This window comes from Uranotaenia lowii, chromosome 3 (assembly GCF_029784155.1).
Source record: "Uranotaenia lowii strain MFRU-FL chromosome 3, ASM2978415v1, whole genome shotgun sequence".
NCBI classification, from domain to species: Eukaryota; Metazoa; Arthropoda; class Insecta; order Diptera; family Culicidae; genus Uranotaenia; species Uranotaenia lowii.
In genome coordinates, this window is record NC_073693.1 from 164753886 (window position 1) to 164775145 (window position 21260).

At 39.3% G+C, this 21260-nt stretch overlaps 2 protein-coding genes across 2 annotated transcripts; both read left to right on the forward strand.

Moving 5' to 3' along the window:
* The first annotated feature begins 336 nt into the window (after nucleotides 1-336).
* On the forward strand, nucleotides 337-4542 carry LOC129752811 (uncharacterized protein K02A2.6-like). Its single transcript, XM_055748589.1, has one exon. The coding sequence runs from the start codon at nucleotides 337-339 to the stop codon at nucleotides 4540-4542; it is 4206 nt and encodes a 1401-aa protein (XP_055604564.1).
* Nucleotides 4543-5183: 641 nt separating this feature from the next.
* Nucleotides 5184-19619, forward strand: LOC129752812 (uncharacterized). Its single transcript, XM_055748590.1, has 5 exons — nucleotides 5184-9229; nucleotides 15412-15895; nucleotides 15957-16140; nucleotides 16203-16284; nucleotides 19532-19619. Exons 1-5 carry the CDS (start codon nucleotides 5184-5186, stop codon nucleotides 19617-19619), a joined length of 4884 nt encoding a protein of 1627 aa, XP_055604565.1.
* The last annotated feature ends 1641 nt before the right edge of the window (nucleotides 19620-21260 follow it).

Here is a 21260-nt window from a genome sequence, read left to right on the forward strand (position 1 = left end):
TGGGCGCGTTACAAGAAAAGAAAGTCAGCCATTAATCTTCGTACGTTTGCCAAATTTCTTTCCAAGATAGTAACTGTAATGTATGAGTGAAGTGACATCGAGGCACCCCTCGATATGGAGACATCGAATCCCAATTCGAGTTCTCTCCCCGCTTAGAACGGTCGTATTTCTAACCGCTTTCCATATCACCTAATAAATATGTATTTTAAGTCAGAAAAATAGTGTCCTTAATTTGTCCGGAATATCGTAATCGGGAACTATACTGCATTGGCGACGAGTCAAGTGAATAAAGAACCTACAGTGGAAATAGTTACGAAAGAAAATTTTGGAACTATCATGGCGGCGTCACTAGCATTTCGCCATTTTGACGGCGAATCGGAAGAATGGGAGCTCTACAAAGAACAGTTGGAGCAATATTTCGTGAGCAACGGTGTGAAAGAAGAAGTGAAGAAAGCCTTGCTGATTAATCAACTGAGTGCGAAAACGTATAAGCTACTGCGTGATTTGTGCACCCCCGATCAACCTAAGGACAAGTCGTATGCTGACTTATGTAATCTGTTGTCGACGCATTTTACACCGCCAGTGATTATTCACAAGGATCGACGGGTTTTTGCTCGAGCCAAAAGGGGAGAGAATGGCTCAGAAACGGTAAACGAATGGATTGTGAGACTGAAAAATCTGGCTGCTAGTTGCAAATTCGGTGTTCATCTGCAACATAATTTGGTGAACAAATTTATCGATGGCTTGGACGGAAAGGCTTACGATAGAATTTGCGAGGAGAACGAGAACCTGACGTTGGAGAGAGCGCAAGAAATTGCGTTGAAATACGAGATCGAGAGTGCATCACAGATATCGCACCAATACTATGTGAAAGGTAAAAGTGATGTGTATTCCAACTGGAAAAAGAAGGCCGATTCATCTCAGCCACCGCAGCGGAAGCGAGAAAGCATGAAGTGTTTTGCTTGCAACGAATCTGGCCATTTTTGGCGGGTTTGTCGTTTTCGAGAGTATGTGTGTAAAAAGTGCAACAAGAAGGGCCACATTCGAGCAGCGTGTGGTATACAACGAGCAAATTATGTTGCTGAAGGGCTTGATGGAGAAAAAGCGGGATTGGGGGAGGAGAGCCAATCGGTTGTACAGGAAAATTATTTGAGTGAGTCGAAAGCAATTGAAATTTATTCGATTGATGGCGTAAAAGAAATCGAACGACCAATCAAGCTGGAAGTGTTTATTGGGGGTGAAAAGTATGCCATGGAATTGGACACAGGTGCGGCAATATCGGTGGTTTCTTGGGATTTCTTCGTGAAATATTTGAGCCATTGCGAGTTGCGTAAAACGATGGTGAAACTGGTGGGCTATGATGGAAGAGCATTGCTAGTGAAGGGGGCAATCAGTCCAAGTGTGAAGTTCGAAAATAAGGAAAAATCGGTGGTTTTCGTTGTTGTTGAAAAAGGTGGTCCTCCGTTAGTGGGGCGAAATTTCGTAAGGGCTTTTGGTATTCAGTTTTCGGTGATCAAAAACATCCAGCAGTGCAATGATATGGATCTAAGTAAATTGATTGAGAAATATTCAGAGTTGTTTTCGAACAAGTTGGGGTGTTACAAGTACCGTGAGGTGAAAATTGAAGTGGACGAAAAAGCAACACCAATTTTTAAGAATCCTCGGCCAGTTCCTTTTAAATTTCGAGACCTTATGGCACAGGAATTGGATAATATGGAAAACCTGGGAATAATATCGAAGTGCAACACATCGTTGTGGGGAACGCCACTTGTACCGGTACTGAAATCAGATGGCAGTTTGCGACTATGTGGCGATTACAAAGTAACTGTTAATAGGGAAGTGAAAGATGTGAAGCACCCATTACCAACTGTAGACGAGATTTTGACGAAACTTAATGGGGCGCAATATTTCTCAAAACTGGATTTATCTAAATGTTACAATCAATTCATGCTGGATGTGTCTTCGAGAGACTTATGTGCGATTTCAACGATCCAAGGGGTTTATCGAATGAATCGGTTGCCTTTCGGAATAAGGCCGGCCTCTGGCATTGTTCAAAAAGAGTTGGAGAAGTTGCTATCTGGTATCGAAGGTGTTCAAAATTTCTTGGACGATATTGTGGTTACGGGAAGCACGAAGCGAGAACATTTGACAAGATTGGGGCTGGTATTCCAAGCGTTACTTTGTGCGGGTTTGAAATTGAATAAAGAAAAATGTGAATTTTTCAAGTCGGGGATAACGTTTTTGGGATATACGATAGACAAAAACGGGGTTCGGAAAACGGATGATAGAATTAGAGCTATAAGGGATGCCAGAGAGCCGCAAAATGTCACCGAAGTGCGAGCTTTCGCTGGTCTCGTGAACTATTATGCGAGGTTTGTGAGGGATGTGGCAAGCATAATGGCTCCTATGTATGTGTTACTGAGGAAGGGAGAGACATTTGTGTGGACCAACGAATGCAGCGTAGCGTTCAAACGGATCAAGGACGAGATTTGTAAGGATGTTTCACTCGCTCATTTTGATCCCAGTTTAGAAATCATTTTAATTTGTGATGCATCGAATGAAGGAGTGTCCGCCGTGCTTAGTCAGAAGAGTAAAACAGGCATTGAAAGGCCAGTGGCTTATGCTTCTCGTATTTTACATTCATCTGAAAAGAACTACAGTGTCATAGATAAAGAAGCACTGGCTATTATGTATGGTGTGAACAAATTTTTCTTGTACTTGGTGGGAAATAGATTCCTGATAAGAACAGATCATAAACCACTCCTTAGATTGTTACACCCTCAGAAAGGTGTTCCGACAATCGCAGCTAGTAGAATGCAAAGGTGGGCTCATTTTTTGTCTGGTTTTAATTATGGCATCGAACACGTGAAGTCGGAGCAAAACATAGCTGATTTTGCATCACGCTTTCCAACGGAATCTTGGAAGCTTTGGAAGGAAGAGGATTCTTATTTGAACTTCATTAACCAAGAAACTGTTGATCCGTTGACTGTGCAAACATTGATCACTGAGTCGAAAAACGACTGCGAGATACATATAGTTACAAAGGTTTTACGTGGTGAGGCATCTTTAAGTGAATTGAAAGACAGTCCATATAAAACTGTTTTTGACGAGCTTTCACTAGAAAATGGAGTCGTAATGCGTGGACACAGAGTCGTAGTTCCAAAGGCTTTAAGAAGTTTGGTATTGGCACAAATACATCAGTCGCATCTCGGTATCGTGAAGTGTAAAAGTGTCGCGCGCTCGAGTGTATGGTGGCCGGGTATTGATGTTCAGCTGGAAGATTATGTACGAAACTGTTCGGTGTGTCTTTTCAATACTCAAAGTCCACCAAAGGCCAAACTGATTCCTTGGAGTTCACCCCGAAAGGTTTGGAGTCGTGTACATGTGGATTTCGCGGGGCCTGTAAAAGGAATGAGTTTTCTTTTGATCGTTGATGCGCTTTCTAAATGGGTAGAGGTTTTTCCTACAAAAAACTGTACATCCGCATTTGTTTTGGAAAAACTAACCGAGTGTATTGCGAGGTTTGGATTGTTTGATGAATTAGTAAGTGATAACGGTACACAGTTCTTAGCTTCCGATATTCAAAAATTCCTCAAGGCAAATGGTATTACCCATAAGCTCACAAGTCCGGGTCATCCTTCTACTAATGGTGCGGCAGAAAACATGGTGAAGACTTTCAAGAACTCTCTAATTAAGTGTTTGCAAGAGGGGAAGAAATGTGTGAGTAGTATTGTTACAAACTTCTTGATTGGTTATCGAAAGGCTAATCACTGCACTACCGAGGTGTCTCCGGCTCAAATGATGTTGGGAAGAGACATTAGAACGACGTTGGATTTGTTGAAGCCGAGTATTTTGACGGAAGATAATCAGGTGGCTGTCTCGGTTAAGGAACGAATTGCTCAGAAACAGCAATCTCAAATGCGCAATTATCGTGGGACTCGGGTAGAAACATTTGAGATAGGGGAGAGGGTTATTTCTAGAGACTATAGTAATCCGAATAAAGTGTCGTGGACCCCAGCGATTGTGACATCTATCTCAGGACCGAGAAACTATTATGTTCGGCTAGAGCATTCCGGGCGCATTATAAAACGTCACCTTGATCAGCTAAAAAAGGACACTCGACTGTTGGGGAGCGGAGAACTGGTTGTTTCCCCGAAAGAACCAAAGCCGGGGTCATCTTCAATAGCCACAGCGTCGATGCCGGTGAAAAGATCTTTCAACTCAGGTTTAGTTGTTGATAACGTGTCTGCAAGTCCATCGGGTTCCGTCGTAAATAACGAAGAGAGTGTAGTGGATACAGTACCTGAAATTGACAGAACTAAGGAAGTGCCCCTTAATACGAATGGTTCTGTTGAGCGAGAAGTTGAGGAACTAAGCTCAGCTGAAAATGAAGGCTATTTCACCCCAAATGAAGAAGATAGCTCAGAACAAGAAGAAGGGTTTTCGAGCGAAGATGATGCTGAAGCTGGATTGGTCGTTAGTGGTTTCGCCAGAGGTTTCTGGAGACTGCGAGACAAGCAAGGAAGAATTTTCAAAGGTTAAACCGTTTTTACAGATGTTTGCTATTAGCAGATGTTTTTCAAGTTAAGACGGGGGGTGTAATGTATGAGTGAAGTGACATCGAGGCACCCCTCGATATGGAGACATCGAATCCCAATTCGAGTTCTCTCCCCGCTTAGAACGGTCGTATTTCTAACCGCTTTCCATATCACCTAATAAATATGTATTTTAAGTCAGAAAAATAGTGTCCTTAATTTGTCCGGAATATCGTAATCGGGAACTATACTGCAGTAACTGAAATTTGTGAGACAAACGTTGACGTGAGCGCAGCATTGGATTTACAAAAATATAAAACTAAGGACAAAGCCGTAGTATTCAGTCACACCAATGGTGATCTGGAGACTCACAATGTTTCAAAACCGTGCAAAGCTTGTGGTCGGACTGATCACCGTCTTCGTTTCTGCGACGTTTTCAAAAGAATGCCAGAAGAGCAACGCTTTGAACTCGCTGAAAAATGGAAACTCTGTCACATATGTCTAAATGATCATGGCAGACTTCCATGTAGATTTCACCGTATACATTGCGATGTTGGGGAATGTCGTGAGCGCCACCACCCCCTTCTCCATCCTACTGGTCAGTCAGAAGTCGTCCTGAATGCACATTTTCCAACATCCTCTGGGGTTATGTTCCGAGTAGTTCCGGTGTACCTGCATTTCGGGAAATCTGTCGTAGATACGTTGGCATTCCTTGATGAGGGTGCTTCCGTAACCCTTATTGAAAAAACTCTTGCAAAAAAAATTGCGTTAATTGGAGAAAGAGAACAATTAACCATCAGATGGACTGCAGATATTTCGCGAACCGAAAAGGACTCCTTGCGTGCCGACATTCAAATTTCACCCAAAGGTGATAATAAACGGTGGTTGCTTCGAGACGTAAGAACGGTATCACAGCTTCGTCTGCCCGTTCAACATTTGTGTTCCGACAATTTAAAGGAACAGTATCCTTTATTAAAAGAAATACCAGTACAATCTTATCGTGAAGCACGACCTGGCATTCTGATTGGTCTTAACAATTTAGACGTTATCGCACCGTTGGAGACAAAAATCGGAAACATCGGCGATCCAATTGGTGTACGGTCTAAACTAGGCTGGTCGATATACGGCCCAATAAAACATACACCAGCAAGTGGCCCAAGTGAATACGTAGAGATTCACGAAGAACCTACTAATCAAGAAATTCATGACTTGATTAAGTTCCAATACGCCGTAGAGGAATCCGCAGTGGCGATGGCTACTGAATCCAAGGACAATCAAAGAGCTCGCGAAATCCTCGAAAAAACGACCGTACGCATCGGCGATCGATTTGAAACGGGACTGCTCTGGAGCAAATGTGATGTCTGGTTTCCGGAAAGTTACGGGATGGCCTTTGGTCGTATGCAGCAACTAGAAAGAAGATTAGCAAAAACACCAGAGTTACATAAAACCGTCTGCAAACAAATTGAGGAATATTTACAGAAAGGCTATGCCCACGAAATCACCTCCGATGAATTGGTCAAAACTGATATCCATAAAACTTGGTATTTACCCCTGAACGTTGTTCTTAACCCAAAAAAGCCTGGTAAAGTGCGTCTAGTTTGGGACGCCGCCGCAACCGTTAATGGTATCTCATTGAACACTCAATTGCTCAAGGGTCCTGACATGATGGTATCTCTGCCTGCTGTCATCTGCCGATTCCGCGAACGACCAGTTGCCTTCGGTGCAGATATACGGGAAATGTACCACCAAATTCGTATAAGAGCTGAGGACAAACAAGCGCAGCGATTTTTATTCCGGAAAGACACTTCTAAGCCACCAACGATCTACGTCATGGATGTAGCAACCTTTGGAGCTGCGTGCTCTCCATGCTCGGCACAGTTTATAAAAAATCGTAACGCGAACGAGTTCGCCACGGATTATCCTGAAGCAGCAAATGCGATACTGTATAATCACTATTTCGATGATTACTATCACAGTACTGACACTCCGGAAGAAGCGATCCAGCTGGCGACTGAAGTGCGGTACGTTCACAGCAAAGGCGGATTCGACATTCGAAATTGGGTGTCTAACTCCAAAACTGTCCTAGCAGGAATAGGTGAACCGGAAACTGATTGCAATATCCACTTCAACCGAAATAAGGAAACGGACAATGAGCGAGTTCTGGGAATAGTGTGGAACCCGCACGACGACGTCTTCTCATTTTCTACTGCACACCGAGAAAATATGCAATGTTATCTGACAGGAGAATCGCGACCCACGAAGCGCATAGTACTAAGCTGCGTGATGGGTTTTTTTGACCCCTTAGGCCTGCTCTCTCCATTCACAATACATGGGAGAATTTTAATTCAAGACCTCTGGCGGTCCGGTTGTGAGTGGGATGATCCGGTTGACGATGATTCGTTAGCCAAATGGAAGAGGTGGACCAGTGTTCTTCATGAAGTCGAAAACCTTCGTATTGAGCGTTGTTATCTAGGAAATCTCCGTTCAAATGAAATTCAAATCCTGGAAATACACGTGTTCACGGACGCCAGTGAGCATGCCTATGGGTGTGCAGCCTACTTCCGAATCCATTGGGCCGGTGGTATAAAAGTTTCTTTGGTAATGTCAAGTGTGAAGGTAGCACCTTTGAAGCGCGTTTCGGTCCCGCGTCTCGAGCTCATGGCAGCGGTCCGCGGGGCGAAGATAATGACAATAGTGAAGAAAAACCATAGTCTGAACGCTACACGATGTTTCTTGTGGACGGATTCTCAGACTGTACTTAGTTGGATAACGTCTGAGGCACGAAACTACCAGCAATTTGTATCCTTTAGAATCGCGGGAATACAGGAGTTGACTAATGTTTCAGACTGGCGATGGGTTCCTACCAAACTAAATATAGCGGATGTTCTCACTAAATGGAATTCATGCTCCCCCCTGGACTCGAACGGTCCATGGTTCCGAGGGCCTGCCTTCTTGTACGATTTGGAAAACCATTGGCCTGAACAAATAAGACAACCGATCAACACTACAGAAGAGATAAAACAATGTTTTTTGTCACTTCATGAGACCGTTCCGGAAAACTCAGTCATTGACGTGGGAAAATACTCAACGTGGAATCGATCATTACGAATCGTAGCAACAATTTACAGGTTCATTTGCAATTTGAAACGCAAGAAGAATGGTGAACCAATATTATGTTCCAAGGCTGAGGGACTACAAGAAAAACTGCTGCTGAAGAAGATAAATTGCGAAATATGTCCACTTGACTGTGATGAACTGAAAAGAGCTGAGATAATTCTGTGGAAGCAAGCCCAGCACGATAGTTTTCCTGAAGAGTTGCACACTTTACAGCAGGTTCTAGAAGAAAGGAAGAACAGTTTGAAATATCGTTTAAGAAAATCAAGTAAATTGTACAAGTTGTCTCCTATGCTTGATAATGAAGGTGTTTTGCGGGTGAATGGCCGCACTGAAAGAGCAGAATACTTGCCATTTGATCAACGGTTTCCGATCATCTTACCTAGAGGTCATGTCATCACCTTAAGACTTTTACAGCAGTATCATGAACGTTTCGGTCACGCTAATCGTGAAACCGTATTCAATGAGGTGAATCAAAAATTTTGCATTCCAGGATTGCGCCGTGCCATTCGTCTCGTAGCTAAAGACTGTATGTGGTGCAAGGTTCACCGTTGTGTACCACATGTACCATTGATGTCGCCTTTGCCAATACAGCGCATAACACCCCAGCTTGGACCATTTCAAGCTGTAGGCGTAGACTATCTGGGGCCCCTTGGAATTACGGTCGGACGTCGGGTGGAGAAAAGATGGGTTGCGGTTTTCACATGCTTGTCAGTTAGAGCAATTCACCTCGAAGTGGTCTATAGTCTGTCTACACAGTCGTGCCTGATGGCTATTCGTAGATTTATGTGCAGACAAGGTACCCCTCAAGAATTTTTTTCAGACAATGGGACCAACTTTACTGGAGCTTGGAATGAAATGTGCAAACAAGTGAACTATAATTGTGCTGAAGCGATTGTATCTTCCCGAACCAAATGGCACTTTAATCCTCCTGGAACTCCTCACATGGGGGGTATCTGGGAAAGGATGGTCAGGTCCGTTAAAGAAGCGATGAAAGCCTTGAATGATGGGAGGAAATTGACGGATGAAATCCTATGGACTACATTGTCAGAAGTGCAGGAGATGATTAATTTACGACCACTCACTTATAAACCGCAAGACGACTCATGTGAAGAAGCGCTTACGCCAAATCATTTTTTGCGAACAGTCAAAGCAGAGGATTTTCAACCAACGACGGAAACTGAGTTGGCGGATGCTTTGAAGAGTATCTTCCATCGAGCGCAGTTCCTAGCTGATAAGATGTGGCAGCGATGGATCAAAGAATATCTACCATCGATTAATCAGCGTACAAAGTGGTTTCAAGAGATAAGAAAACTTCAAAAAAACGATCTTGTTTTCGTCGTCACTGGAAAGGACCGGAAGCAGTGGGTTCGAGGTATCGTTGAAGAGGTGCTTGAGGGACAGGATGGGAAAGTACGTCAAGCATTGATCCGAACTGGAAATGGTGTGAATCGACGCAGCGTTGTTAACTTAGCTGTGTTAGAGTTAGGAGCAGGAAGTAAAACCGTTCAAGCAACGGACTTGAAGGAGTTACGGGTGGGGGGTGTTGATGTGACCCACAGTAGTCGGGCGTCACATGAGTAGGCAAATGTCAGGTCGCTGGTGTGGTAGAAAAGAAAACCTAGATATAAACAAAGATAAAACCCACGTTGTCAATTAGAAAACCACCTGGTTTTGAAGATAGCCAAGTTCGGATAGTAATTTACAAAGTCCTCAAGTAAAAAGGAATTAGATAGCTTCGTATCTGGATAAATTCATTTGATTCTCTTGGGTAATGTGAGTAGATTGAAATTATGCATAAGCAGTTCATAAAATAACTGAAATTAATCCTTAGATCCTGCTAGGAGATATATCCAGGTCGATCTAACCGTAATACGGTGATTCTCCTATCCAACACATGTTTATTTGAGATCGTAAGTAGTAAAGCAAAACTATTCTATTAAAGAATCACCTAACGATCATATTACTAATTCAGGCCAGTTAGTGAGAAATGTGCTGTGCATAATCGATATCTGGAAAAGAAAAAAAGTAGAGAACCGTGAGTACAAGAAGTAGGGGAGAGGCGGGCTATATGCGCATATTAAGGAAAGCACTCATTTTCTCCCATATTCCAATAGATAGGAGTCTGAAAACTATATACACATGAGCGGACATCTGTTTTATATACGTTAGAGCAATTTTTCTGTTAAAATCTCTTATGGTTTTTGTGAAAATAATTTTATAATAAAAGAAGTCAAAATAGCCGATTTCCGAAACTGGCGGGCTAAATGCGCATATTTATGTTTTTAGCTATATTTCATTAACACTCGCAATATTTTGATATTATTTCATTGAAAATGTTAGAAACGGATATTAAGCATACGTCAAGGCTGAAATTTCGGTGAAATTTTTTACATCACTAGTTCTTTTGAATGAATTATAGTTAAGTATGCCATTTGGCCATATTTCATGGTAATATTTTGTTTATATCGTATTTTTATCGGATCGGTATGAAGTTCATATTTTTTCACTGTAAGATCGGGATTTGGGCGTAGATTTAATGTTTCAATGATAAAAAGTAAAAAAATTATAAAACTAATCTATTTTTCTTGATATAGGCATTTAACCTGCCTTGGTATGGGCATTCAGAACCTGTCTCTTATTCCAATGTCTTATCATTTACAACTTTGTCAAAAGCTCCAATTTGTTGAATTTCCGATTTCCAGATAAATAAGAAAGAAAAACCATCAAAATTTTTGTTCCCAGAATCTGTACACACGATAATTAAAGTTCAATATATTCTAACAAAACTGACAAAAATCTTGTTTGAATTTTTAAATTTTTTCGACTTTATATAACAATTTATTTTTTTCATGCCATGTGTTAAAAGCGTGTTACTCTCAAACTGCACTGATTAGATATGATGAATCTCCAGCCATATCATCAATCGGCTGTATGCGCATATTACCCAACATGCGCATTTAGGAAACCTTCCCCTAATATCTAATTAGAAATGAACCGACAAAATACTTACCAATTCCTCTTCGCTGATTAGGTCGATTATAAGACAGCCTTAAAGTTGCCTTGAATAAGGCCAAACGTAGTCCGTTAGAAGAACGGAAAGCTATTTTGAAGGAGAAAGGTTTACCAATAATTTGTGAGTATGAATTTAGCGCAAATTTCTAAAGTTTCACAACTAACAGTAATAAAATTTCAGTTAAGCTGTTTGTAACTGCTATAAAACCTGTGTACGCCTCTTCACCATCCAAAAATTACCGGAATAATAAGGGACCCGACTCGATGATAGTGAACCAATGTTTTATGAGTTTGTGAATAATAAAGAATTTAAGATTTAAAACTGTTTCTTTTTACTTTTTTACTATTCAAACTCCTAATAGGAACTTCGACACAACAGGAAAAAAATTTCTTCCAATTGGAATAAATGGAAAATGGTTCAATGAATAAATGGTTTTAAATCTATATCTTAATTACATTTGAGCAAAAGAAAATAACTTTGAATCAAATTAAACTGGTTTTTGTATCAAAACATTAATATTTTGAATCAAAGATTTTTCAAAAGAAAAATTCTTTGACACAAAAGAAAATGCATTTGAATCAAAGGATCTTTTATTTATCCCAAAATCAAAGGAAAAAATCCTTTGTTTTTGCGGCACTTTCCTTTGAAATAAAAAATGTTTTTTCTGCGTGCTGAATGGTCGTAAAGCCGAATGGACGATAGGCCGAATGGTCGCGAAGCCGAATGGTCGAATACGGCCTTGCATCCATTCGGCCTGATGACAATTCGGCCTGATGGCTATTCGGCCTAACGACCATTCGTCCTAACTACTGATCGGCCTAACATGTAAGAAAGCGATAATAAGACATCTTAAAGGCCTAGCATAAATTCGGCCCAATGACCATTCAGCCTAACAACCATTCGGTCTAGTGGCTATTCGGCTTTATGACCTTCTAGTATCGATTCGGCCAATAGTCCATTCTGCCGTACGACCATTCGGCCTAACGACCTTTCGGCCTAGCATCCATTCGCCCTTACGACTATTTGGTCCGACGACCATTCGGCCTTACGACCTTTCGGCCTCACGACCTCTCGGCCTTACGACCATTCGGCCTAGTGACCATTCGGCCTAACATCCATTCGCCCAAATAATATTCAGTCAAATAACCTTCGGCTTAATGTCCCATTCGGCCTATTGTCCTATTCGGCCGAACATCCGTCGGCCTTTTAAGCCATTCGGCCTGGTGACCTTCAGCCTAACATCTTTCAGTCTATCAGCCTTCGGCCGAGTGTCCGGCCCTACTTAAAAACTCGGTCAAAGAAGAAAAAAAAAGATTGGGATGTCCCAAGTAACACACAAAAGTAAAATAGGTTTTAAAATTTTTGCAAGGAGTCTTATAAGTGATGTATAATACCGATAACTATTTTAAAATGTATTCATTGGAAACCTTTTCACGACTTTACTCCAGGACAGCTACAAGTGTCTTATAAAGGCAATCTATGAAACAGCAATAAATTTTTCTGGTTATTTTTTTATTTGACTCTTTGTGCATGCTATAAAACATTTTTATATCTCAAAATATTTACCTTTTGAAAAAGTCAAGAAATACCTTCATACAAACCTGTTTTGATTTATAAAAGCCTTTTTATATACTTTCTCAGTACCCTTGTTCTTATAAGGTCTTTGCCAGAAACTTCTGTTTTATAAATGTTGCTTATTGACTAATTGTAGCCTTTTTAAAACGTTTATATGGAGCAAATCCCTCTATATGCCAAAATAAGCTTGTAAGGGGTATTTGGCCAGATAAAGGGTTTATAAAACAAAGTTATGCAGTAATCGACCAAAACGTCAACAATAGGATGTTTTTCGAAAGCAAAGGAAGGAATAAGTGTTTTCGCGTTTGCCTGGCACAACAACGGATGAAATTGACGTCGTCCCTTGTCAAAAAAGGAATGGAATGCTGCTCAGTGGAATTATACACTGGAAATGTACATCTCACTGGAATTTGTCTTGATTACCGATAATTGCAGTTTTACGTGAAAATAATCGAAAAGTAAGGTTGTCTCTCAAGAATATTGTGATTTTCTAAGTGAACAGTATGAATAATTGTGTTCAATTAATTTTATGAGAACAACAAAGGATTAAATTCATTTCTTCAATCATCCGGAACGGTGGCATACTGAATATTTGATCACCTGCTAGGAGTGCGTAGTTTTGTTTTGGAGCCTCCTCAGATGCAATTGTTCTGTTTGTTCTGAGCCGCAATGAATTTATAATTTTCTAAGATATAAGTCAGAAAATGATCAGAAAAAAGTGTAAAGTAAAGTTTGAGAAAAACATTCCTGTGTACATGAAACATTGTGAAATAATTCTTGGAATAATAAAAATTTTAAACAAATGTTTTTGAAAGTTTTATTTGATTATCAATTCCTCTACCGTCAACATTATTCGAATCCGAAAAGTTTTATAAGGTACATGTAATATTCTTTTGGTAATATTTTCGAGAGGGCCTTGAAGCGTTTTGTACTTATAAGAATTAACAAAATGCTTCAAAAAAACGCATCGAACCTAAAGCAGTTTTGTAGGAAAGGCTCACAGACTGCTATATAACTTTGTCGGTTTATAGAATGCCGTTCAAGGTGCTTTTTGTTATTCCACACTCTTCAATAAGACAAAAAAGTTATGTAAAAGTGTATAAGTTCGATAAGTAATTTATAAAAAACAAAATCGTTTTTTAAGCGTTCAATATCGACTATTATTAATTTCATGTATTAGCGCTATTTGTACGAAAAATAATGATGAATATATTAACGATGTATATCTATTTTAGAAAAAAAACACTTATCTTGTTCATGTTTTTTATGAGCTTGGACATCCTTACGACTGTGATAATGTTGAAAAAATGTTTACCATTCACATGAAAGATTCTAAAATTGAAAATAAAATTCATTTAGTCTGATTAATCTGATATTTATTCTTAAAAAGGACGAATTTCAGCAGGCCCCTCATTTTTCTCAAATTATCTCATACCTATTTGCGGTAAATTTGAATGCGCAAGAGAAAAATCAACAGGTAAAGAAAATTCAGGATGAGAAAATAACATTTATTTATTGAATAAAATGATAAAGAACAGGTATTAGCTTTGTGTTTTATTTTATTTTTATATTTATTTTGAACGAGATTAATTTGTTTTAAAAATTATTACCAGGATCCTTATTCCGGAGCAGAATTATTTGTAGATGAAAATAATATAATCAATAGGTTTCATAAGCGCAATTTATAAAGAGCTTTTGAATTTGGCTTACTAAGGTTTTATAATTTGCGCTACAGAACCTACTGCAGAAGGGCCTTTTTGTGTTATTAAGCGTTGTATTGCAGTTTTATTGATCCTTATATAACCGGCCGTGGTTTTATAGCTTTAATTTATAGTTGGTAGGAAGTCCCTTAGAAAACCTAAATTGTTACTTGGGCGTGTTACTATTAATTTTAAACAGCTATTTCTGTTTACCCCCCAAGTTGGGTGAAAAGGGACAGTGGCTTATTGATATGTTCAATTCTGCTTCCGGCAGTGTTAAGGTCCACTTAATAAAACTTGACAGAAATATTACATAAATAGTCCGAAATTGGCCCGATTCACCCCATTTTGCAGAAACCAATCCAATTTCATGAACATGTATAATCATTTACCTTTTACATACACGATTTTTTTTTTTTAAATCAAAGGCTCAACAAAGTTTGCCGAGTCAGCTAATTTTACGTAAATTTTCAATATTTTGGAATGAATCATTTTTCCTTTAGACTTGAAGGATGGAAGAATGCAGTAGAAAGATTGAGATTGAGATTTGAGAATATTCAAACGTCCTAGCTGAACACTTGATTACAGATTGAAAAAGTCCGCTTTTTTCTATTTACAGATTTTAGTACCTGTGGTTCTTCTGGATCCAACAATGTAACCTATTTCCAAAATTCTGGTTATCCTGTTCCTTACAATGGCGGAGGATCGTAAGTATTGTTTATTAGACTGAGTCGATTTGGGGTCATTTTTTAATTTCTTAAACCCTGGGGCCTAAAATTCTTCGTTGTGATTTGAAACTCATCCAAGATTTTTTGCCAAATTTTTAAGTAACGTTTGCATGAGTAAATTGGAACTTTAAGGTTTACATTTATTGGAAAATTGAAAGTTTTGTACTGAAGAAATAGCATCACTTTTGGTTCCTTCTGTGGAACCGAGCCTTCCATGGTTTTTGTGCCAATTTATAAATTCTCTAAAGCAAATTTTCCGCTAAATAACTTTGCTGTACACCGTAACTTCGTATCTTACATGGCAAAAAAGTAATTAACTGTTTAACAGGGGTATGTCTTTTGGCATCGATAAACAAAAAATTGACATCGCTGCTGGTGCCTCTCGAAGTATTGCATGAAAAGTATTCATTCAATACCTCGCTAGGCACCCAACAGTCATGTCAATTGAGTTTATTATTTTTTAATGTCAAAAGACATCCCCCATTAAACATTTCCTATAGAGAATTTATAAATTGGCACAAAAACCAATTTTCCCATACAAACCTAAAAGTTTAATATTACTCATGTAATCGTTACTTAAAAATTCTCCAAAAAATAATGGACGAGTTTTAAGCCACAGCGAAGCTTTCTAGATCTCAGGGTTTGAGAAATTCAAAAATGACCCCAAATCGACTCAGTCTATTGTTCATGTTAGCCTTAAACATATAGTCAACCGTTACGTACTCTTTAAATGTTACTTGCAGTTGCAGTTTCACTGTTGTCCCTCCGGATGCTACAATCTGCCAGCTAAGAATTGACTTTACAGCCTTTTCCATCTCTCAACCGGACGCCAACGGTGTTTGTGCGATCGATAATATCCAGGTGTCTGGTGGGGCCAGCTCTGTACCTGTGATCTGCGGAGATAATAACGGACAGCATGTTTATGTAACATTCAGCGGAACAAATCCCATCTACATTAATGTGATGACTACAGCATCGACGTCGTTCCAGCGGATTTGGAACTTACAACTTAGCCTGATATCGTGTACCAGTGCCTTCAAAGCTCCAGCCGGATGTTTGCAATATTTCCTTTCAAGTTCGGGCGAAGTAGCCAGTTTGAATTACGGGTCATCGGCTAACCCCGCATTGAACGCCCTTGGTATGACGGGAACACGACAATTAGCCAATCAGAACTACGGAATTTGCATCGCTGCAGCCGCTGGAATGTGTTCGATAACATATACACTGGTAATGTGCACTGGTTCTTTAAATATTTTTATTTCATTTATCTAAAATGCTTGTTTTACAGCCTACGGGAGACTCATTTGCCTTCACGATGACAAATGATGCAACTGCCGTGGCTGCAGCCACCCTTGGAACTGGGGCAGTTGGAGCCCAGGGAGTCGCTTGTACAACGGATTATCTCATCATTCCCAACCCAACTGGGATCAACAACGACCGCTTCTGTGGTTTGGGACTGGATCCAATTACTAGTAGGTTTTCAACAAATAAATATATTAGAAATTTATATAACTTTCCTATTCTCTACTTACAGGCAATACAATTCCTTTTAACCTGTATTACATCACCAATGCGAATGATCAGGGAGATGTGGCCAACCGGGGCTTTCGGTTAGGGTATGCTCAAAATTCATGCCCCATATCATCAGGAAAATAAAACTATCTAAATCTCATTTTTCTAAATATTTGTTTGTTGATGTCTAAATGTCGAAACTTCCTATCTAAGTTCAAACGAAGCATTGAGAGCTTTATTATTGTTTTCATACTTTTTTGTTCGATCGAAAACAACAGACTTGAAAAATCGCTATCACAAAGTACTTTTTAGTGTCTTTTTTTTTCGGAAATAGCTTTTATACACTTACATACAGCGGGGTCATTCGCTAACATAATGAGCGCAGTGTGCAATTTTTTCATAACCTTCATAATCCATTGAAAGAGCAAAACCATAACATCGCCTTCGCTATCAGTACTTCCATGTGCCACATCGAAACAAATCGTAAGTTACATATAGGGGAGAGTGTGGATACTTGATCCCCTTCCTTTTCTTATTTTTACCATATCTTTTTGCAAAAATTTAGCAACTCGTCGTCTTTTACATTTTCTGACAGCTTGTAACTTCAAATTTCTATGCTCCAAAAATTAGAACGATACTTCAACCCGTAGATGAACTAGAAGCATTTTCGTGAGAGTAAAAAATTGCGATTTTTCTGAAGTTAGGGGAGACTCAATCCCCTATTAAAGGTGACTTGATCTTTTATTCAGGAAGCCCTAATCCTTGCATAAAAATCAAACAAAACCCCAAGATAGAATGTTAGTTGACTATTTTGGTCATGTTTGTTCTCATTTCACAATTTATAGCTGACAGAAGAAGAAAATTCTAAAAGTTTGTCTCAAAGCTAAAGACATTGTATACTTAAAGGCGCTATTTTTTTTTTATAATTAAGAGAAAATTAATTATTTTAGCCCTTTTTTGAGTCAATTGTTGGATAAATATAAGTTTTTGGATAAATCTTAGTAATCTCGTAATCAGCAATGATAATGATCAATTCAGAAGAAGAATATGCCGTTTTTAACTCTAAGAATCAATTAAACCCATAATCAACATTTTAGAAAACTTTTTCTGAATAAAGTTGGGAGTTTTCGATTGCTTTGAAAATATGGCATTATGAAGTTCATATAACGCTCGAACGATTGATAGGGGAGATGAGGGCATAACGAGCACCCAGGGCATAAAAAGCACTCCTTTTTTCTACATAAGTACGTATTTTCTTAAACAAATTTTCATAAAGACTTGTTTCGTACTACCTATAGTATTAATTTTTCACCAAAAAAGAAATATCCTTTTCATCTTTACAGAAATATTAAATAATAACCAGCGGGGTTCTCAAGTGACGAAAATATTATAATTTTTGAGCACCACCTAATAAGCTTTTATGACCTTTAAATCATCTTGATCTGAAATGTACGCACTGCAACATGATCTACACATTGTTTCTCAATTTTCAGCATCATAAAATTTTTGATTTTTCACGATAATAAATTTTAAAACGCGTTTTTACTTTAATTTGTTCACTGGAGGCGAACAGAGCACTATCAATGAAGGCATAATGAGCGTTTTCTGCCGGGGAATCTAGCAGCGAATTCAACTCGATGAAGTCAACTGAATAAGAGAGCTACAGCTTGGCTTGTTTCGTCTGTCGATTTGGCCTATTGGTTAGGTGTCGGAGAGGTAATCGTAGACTCGAGTTCGATTCCTGTTCGAGGGGATTTTTTTTTGCACATACCATTCATGATTGATTTTTTTATTGTTACATTATACGGCTAATAGCATCAAAGCATTATCCGTCAAACAAAACACCAGAAACATAATGTATGAGCATATGTTCATTCTTTGAATTCTACAAACAGACCTAGATTATTCTGTTATTGCTTTGTTTGATGAATCTACACCTCACCGTTTAGTGCAATCATGATCATGAATGATAAATGAAAAAAAAATCACCTCGACCAGGAATAGAACTCGAGCCTACTGATTACCTCTCCGACATCTTACCAATAGGCCAAATCGTCAGACAGTACAAGTTAATCTGTAGCTCTTTTAGTCAGTTGGCTTCATCGAGTCAAATTCGCTGCTAGATTCCCCGGCAGAAAACGCTCATTATGCCTTCATTAATGGTGTTCATACTGCCTCGGGGGGTTTCTCATTATGCCTCTACAGTGACTGGTTTTCAGCTTTCGGCAAAAATTTTTAAAATGCATTTTTAAACGTTTTTATCTACTTTTTCAAGTTTCATCCAATTAGGCCATAAACTATTTGAGTGTCTGAACACGAAACAATGATGTAATTCACATATTACAGCTGTTCTCTATGGTTAAATAAGCGTTTTCCTTAAGGTGACCATTATGCCCTCATCTCCCCAACTCATCATTTCCAACTGTATGAAATGATTTTTGAGGAAAAATAAAAAATCATGAAATGAAGGGTTATGAATAATTAAGAATAAAAAGTAATAATAAAAAGTAACTAACTTAATCTATTATCATCTTCTGGTTGTACAACTTTCTTCTGGTTGGGTGGATTCTGGGCTATACCCCCACCTCCCCCTCATGTGTTGATCGTTTCTCGCCTCCCCCTCGGATGATGATCATTCTCGGTCGCACTCTGTTGGGAGCGATTGGGATGATGATGATGATGTTGTGTTGCTCTCGTTGAGTAGAAAATTGGGATGCTGTAGCCACTCTCAAGGGATCTTTCGGTTCTCTCTCTTGTTTTGCCTCAGTTGTGGATCGCAGTTTGGAAATTTGATGACGTCATAAGTAGTTTACAAAAATGCGACTAAAGGTGACTCGGGCTGCTGGAAGTTCGCCCATGAACTGCTGGATGGCTCTCGGCTTTACCCGGAAACAATGCTGACACTGATTTACCACATTCCGGGTGATATTTCGACCTCCAAGTGGCCACACACAAAACTTTCGGGGCTCCACTTAGCAAAATTTCGCTGTTACTTTCCGTTAGCAAAAATATTTTTTTACTGTTGAGTTAGCAAAAAGCTAAATTTAGTAATAAAAAATGTCATTTTACTTGATTTTAGTAAAACGAAGGTTTTTCAGCCGCTTTGTTCACAGGCACGAGCCGCCGCGCCAGTTGGGAAAAAAATAATAAGCTGTCGCGATTAAGTGCGGTTCCGGATGTTCGTTGCTGATGGTTCTTGTGGTGGCCAACTCCACGACGAAATGGTAGCTAAATCGACACCGGATGCTTACAGGTAAGGTACGATCTTAAAGTGTTAAGATTCTCCTATTTTTTCATTTCAAATTTGTGTGTTTTCTACCAGGTTAAACTGCAACACGAAACCCGCAACAGTCCGGTAATGAAGAAGAACCACAACTGGAATTTCAACAAGCTGCATCCGGCAAACACCCCGGTGCTTTCTTTGATGAAGGTGGCATGACATTTCGCTCGCCAGTAGGTGCGTTCCCAGGATAGGAAAAGTGTGAGAATAATAATAAAAAATAAATTATAAGTGAATGAAATTTGTGTGTTCTATTCAATATTCAAACATTCCCATGATTCTCCAGAGAAAAAATAAAGAAACATGAAATAACGGATCCGGGCAATCTTTTCCTCCGGTTTTTGTTAAAAAATTGAGTAAAAACTGCGGCGGCTAACTTTTTTGCTCGTTTGCTAAAATTTTAGTTAAAAAATATTGCTAAATTGATTGCTTAATTTCTAGCTGGTCAAATTTGAGCAAAATTTTGCTAATTTTCGGCTTCGAAAATTTTGTGTGCAGTGCTTGAGCCGTACTGTTGCGAGTAGTAGTTGCGGGCTGGCGTGGAGCAAACGCTTGTGGTAGTGCTCTATAATCATTCTGGTTAGGTATCGGGTGTTTTGCTGGAAGAACTATCGGATGCTTCGTATTCTCTGCTTCGCTAGAATGTCTGAGTCGACCACCACCTCGGATAAGACTGTCTTCTGGAAGCATCGGGTTGAAAAACCGTCGTTGCGAGCTTCGGGGAACAGGCTGCTGCTTTTTGAGTGCTTTCAATTCTTCTCAAAGGTCTTCTTGCTGTGCGTGGAGAATAATGACGAATTCCGCTTCTGTGAGCTCTTCCGTAGTCAGGAAACCTTCGACTCGCGTTCGTTTCTGAATTGGCTTCAAATACCGACGCTAATACGCCGTCCTCCTAACCATGTCGCTGAATGTTGAAAACTGCTTAACGAACCACCTTCCAAATGTTTCTTTTTCGACCGCCGAACACTGAACCGCCTCACATCGAAATTCTTTAGTTACTTCGTCTTCATTGAATGTTACCGGTGCGTTAGGCCAAGTGCTGTCGTCGTTTTTCAGCCATTACACAGTGGTGCAGAACATCAATCTAGCTGCACGAAATTAATAGCGCCCAGGGGTGAAGAGAGAGACATTTGATGTCTTCAGCAACATTGTTCAGTTTTACAAGGAGCATATTCTAGTATCAAAATTTTTGCCAAGGGGTCCACCGATAGCGAGATAAAAATGCTAACTTTTTTGTTTTTCAAATTAGGGCTTTGATGTCTTCGACAAAGTTGTTAATCTGATTAAAATACATAAGTTTGTTGAATATGTTAAAGTCCTGTTACATCACCCTCAGGAGTTACAGTCAAAGTAAAAAAAAATCTCTTGAAAAAACAGTTTTTTGAACCTGACACGTTGTAAATTGGATAAAATGGTTCGCTGTCTTTGAATCAAAGTTGTAACAAGCCACGATATACATTTGTCTCATGTATTATGATGGGTTTAGAAGTTGCTGAAGCTCTATAGAAAGCATTTAGTGTATTTTATAGGCAATTTTGGAAGGTTCGTCCATCAAAAAGTGCACATTTTCGCAACACCCCCTTTTTTGTGATTATTTTTTATGATAAGCGGAATCATTTCCATCTAAAATTAGTGCGGAAATCGGTGGAACTACTAAAAATTTGAATGATTGAAAATACACATTTTATGTAAAATTTACACTAGTTTACAGCATTTTTGAACTCAGTAAACTGAAGGTCATTTCCAATGTGAAATCGGGCGCTGAATCCGAAAATGAAATTCACAAAAATCTCAGTAGAA

What these genes read in the sequence shown, in the direction of transcription:
- LOC129752812 (XM_055748590.1), top strand. Translation starts at nt 5,184, where the DNA reads ATGTTCCGAGTAGTTCCGGTGTACCTGCATTTCGGGAAATCTGTCGTA. An exon ending in GTTCGATAACATATACACTG is followed by an intron (nt 15,896 to 15,956) that starts GTAATGTGCACT and finishes CTTGTTTTACAG; the next exon opens with CCTACGGGAGACTCATTTGC. An exon ending in AACCGGGGCTTTCGGTTAGG is followed by an intron (nt 16,285 to 19,531) that starts GTATGCTCAAAA and finishes AACCCGCAACAG; the next exon opens with TCCGGTAATGAAGAAGAACC.
- LOC129752811 (XM_055748589.1), top strand. Translation starts at nt 337, where the DNA reads ATGGCGGCGTCACTAGCATTTCGCCATTTTGACGGCGAATCGGAAGAA.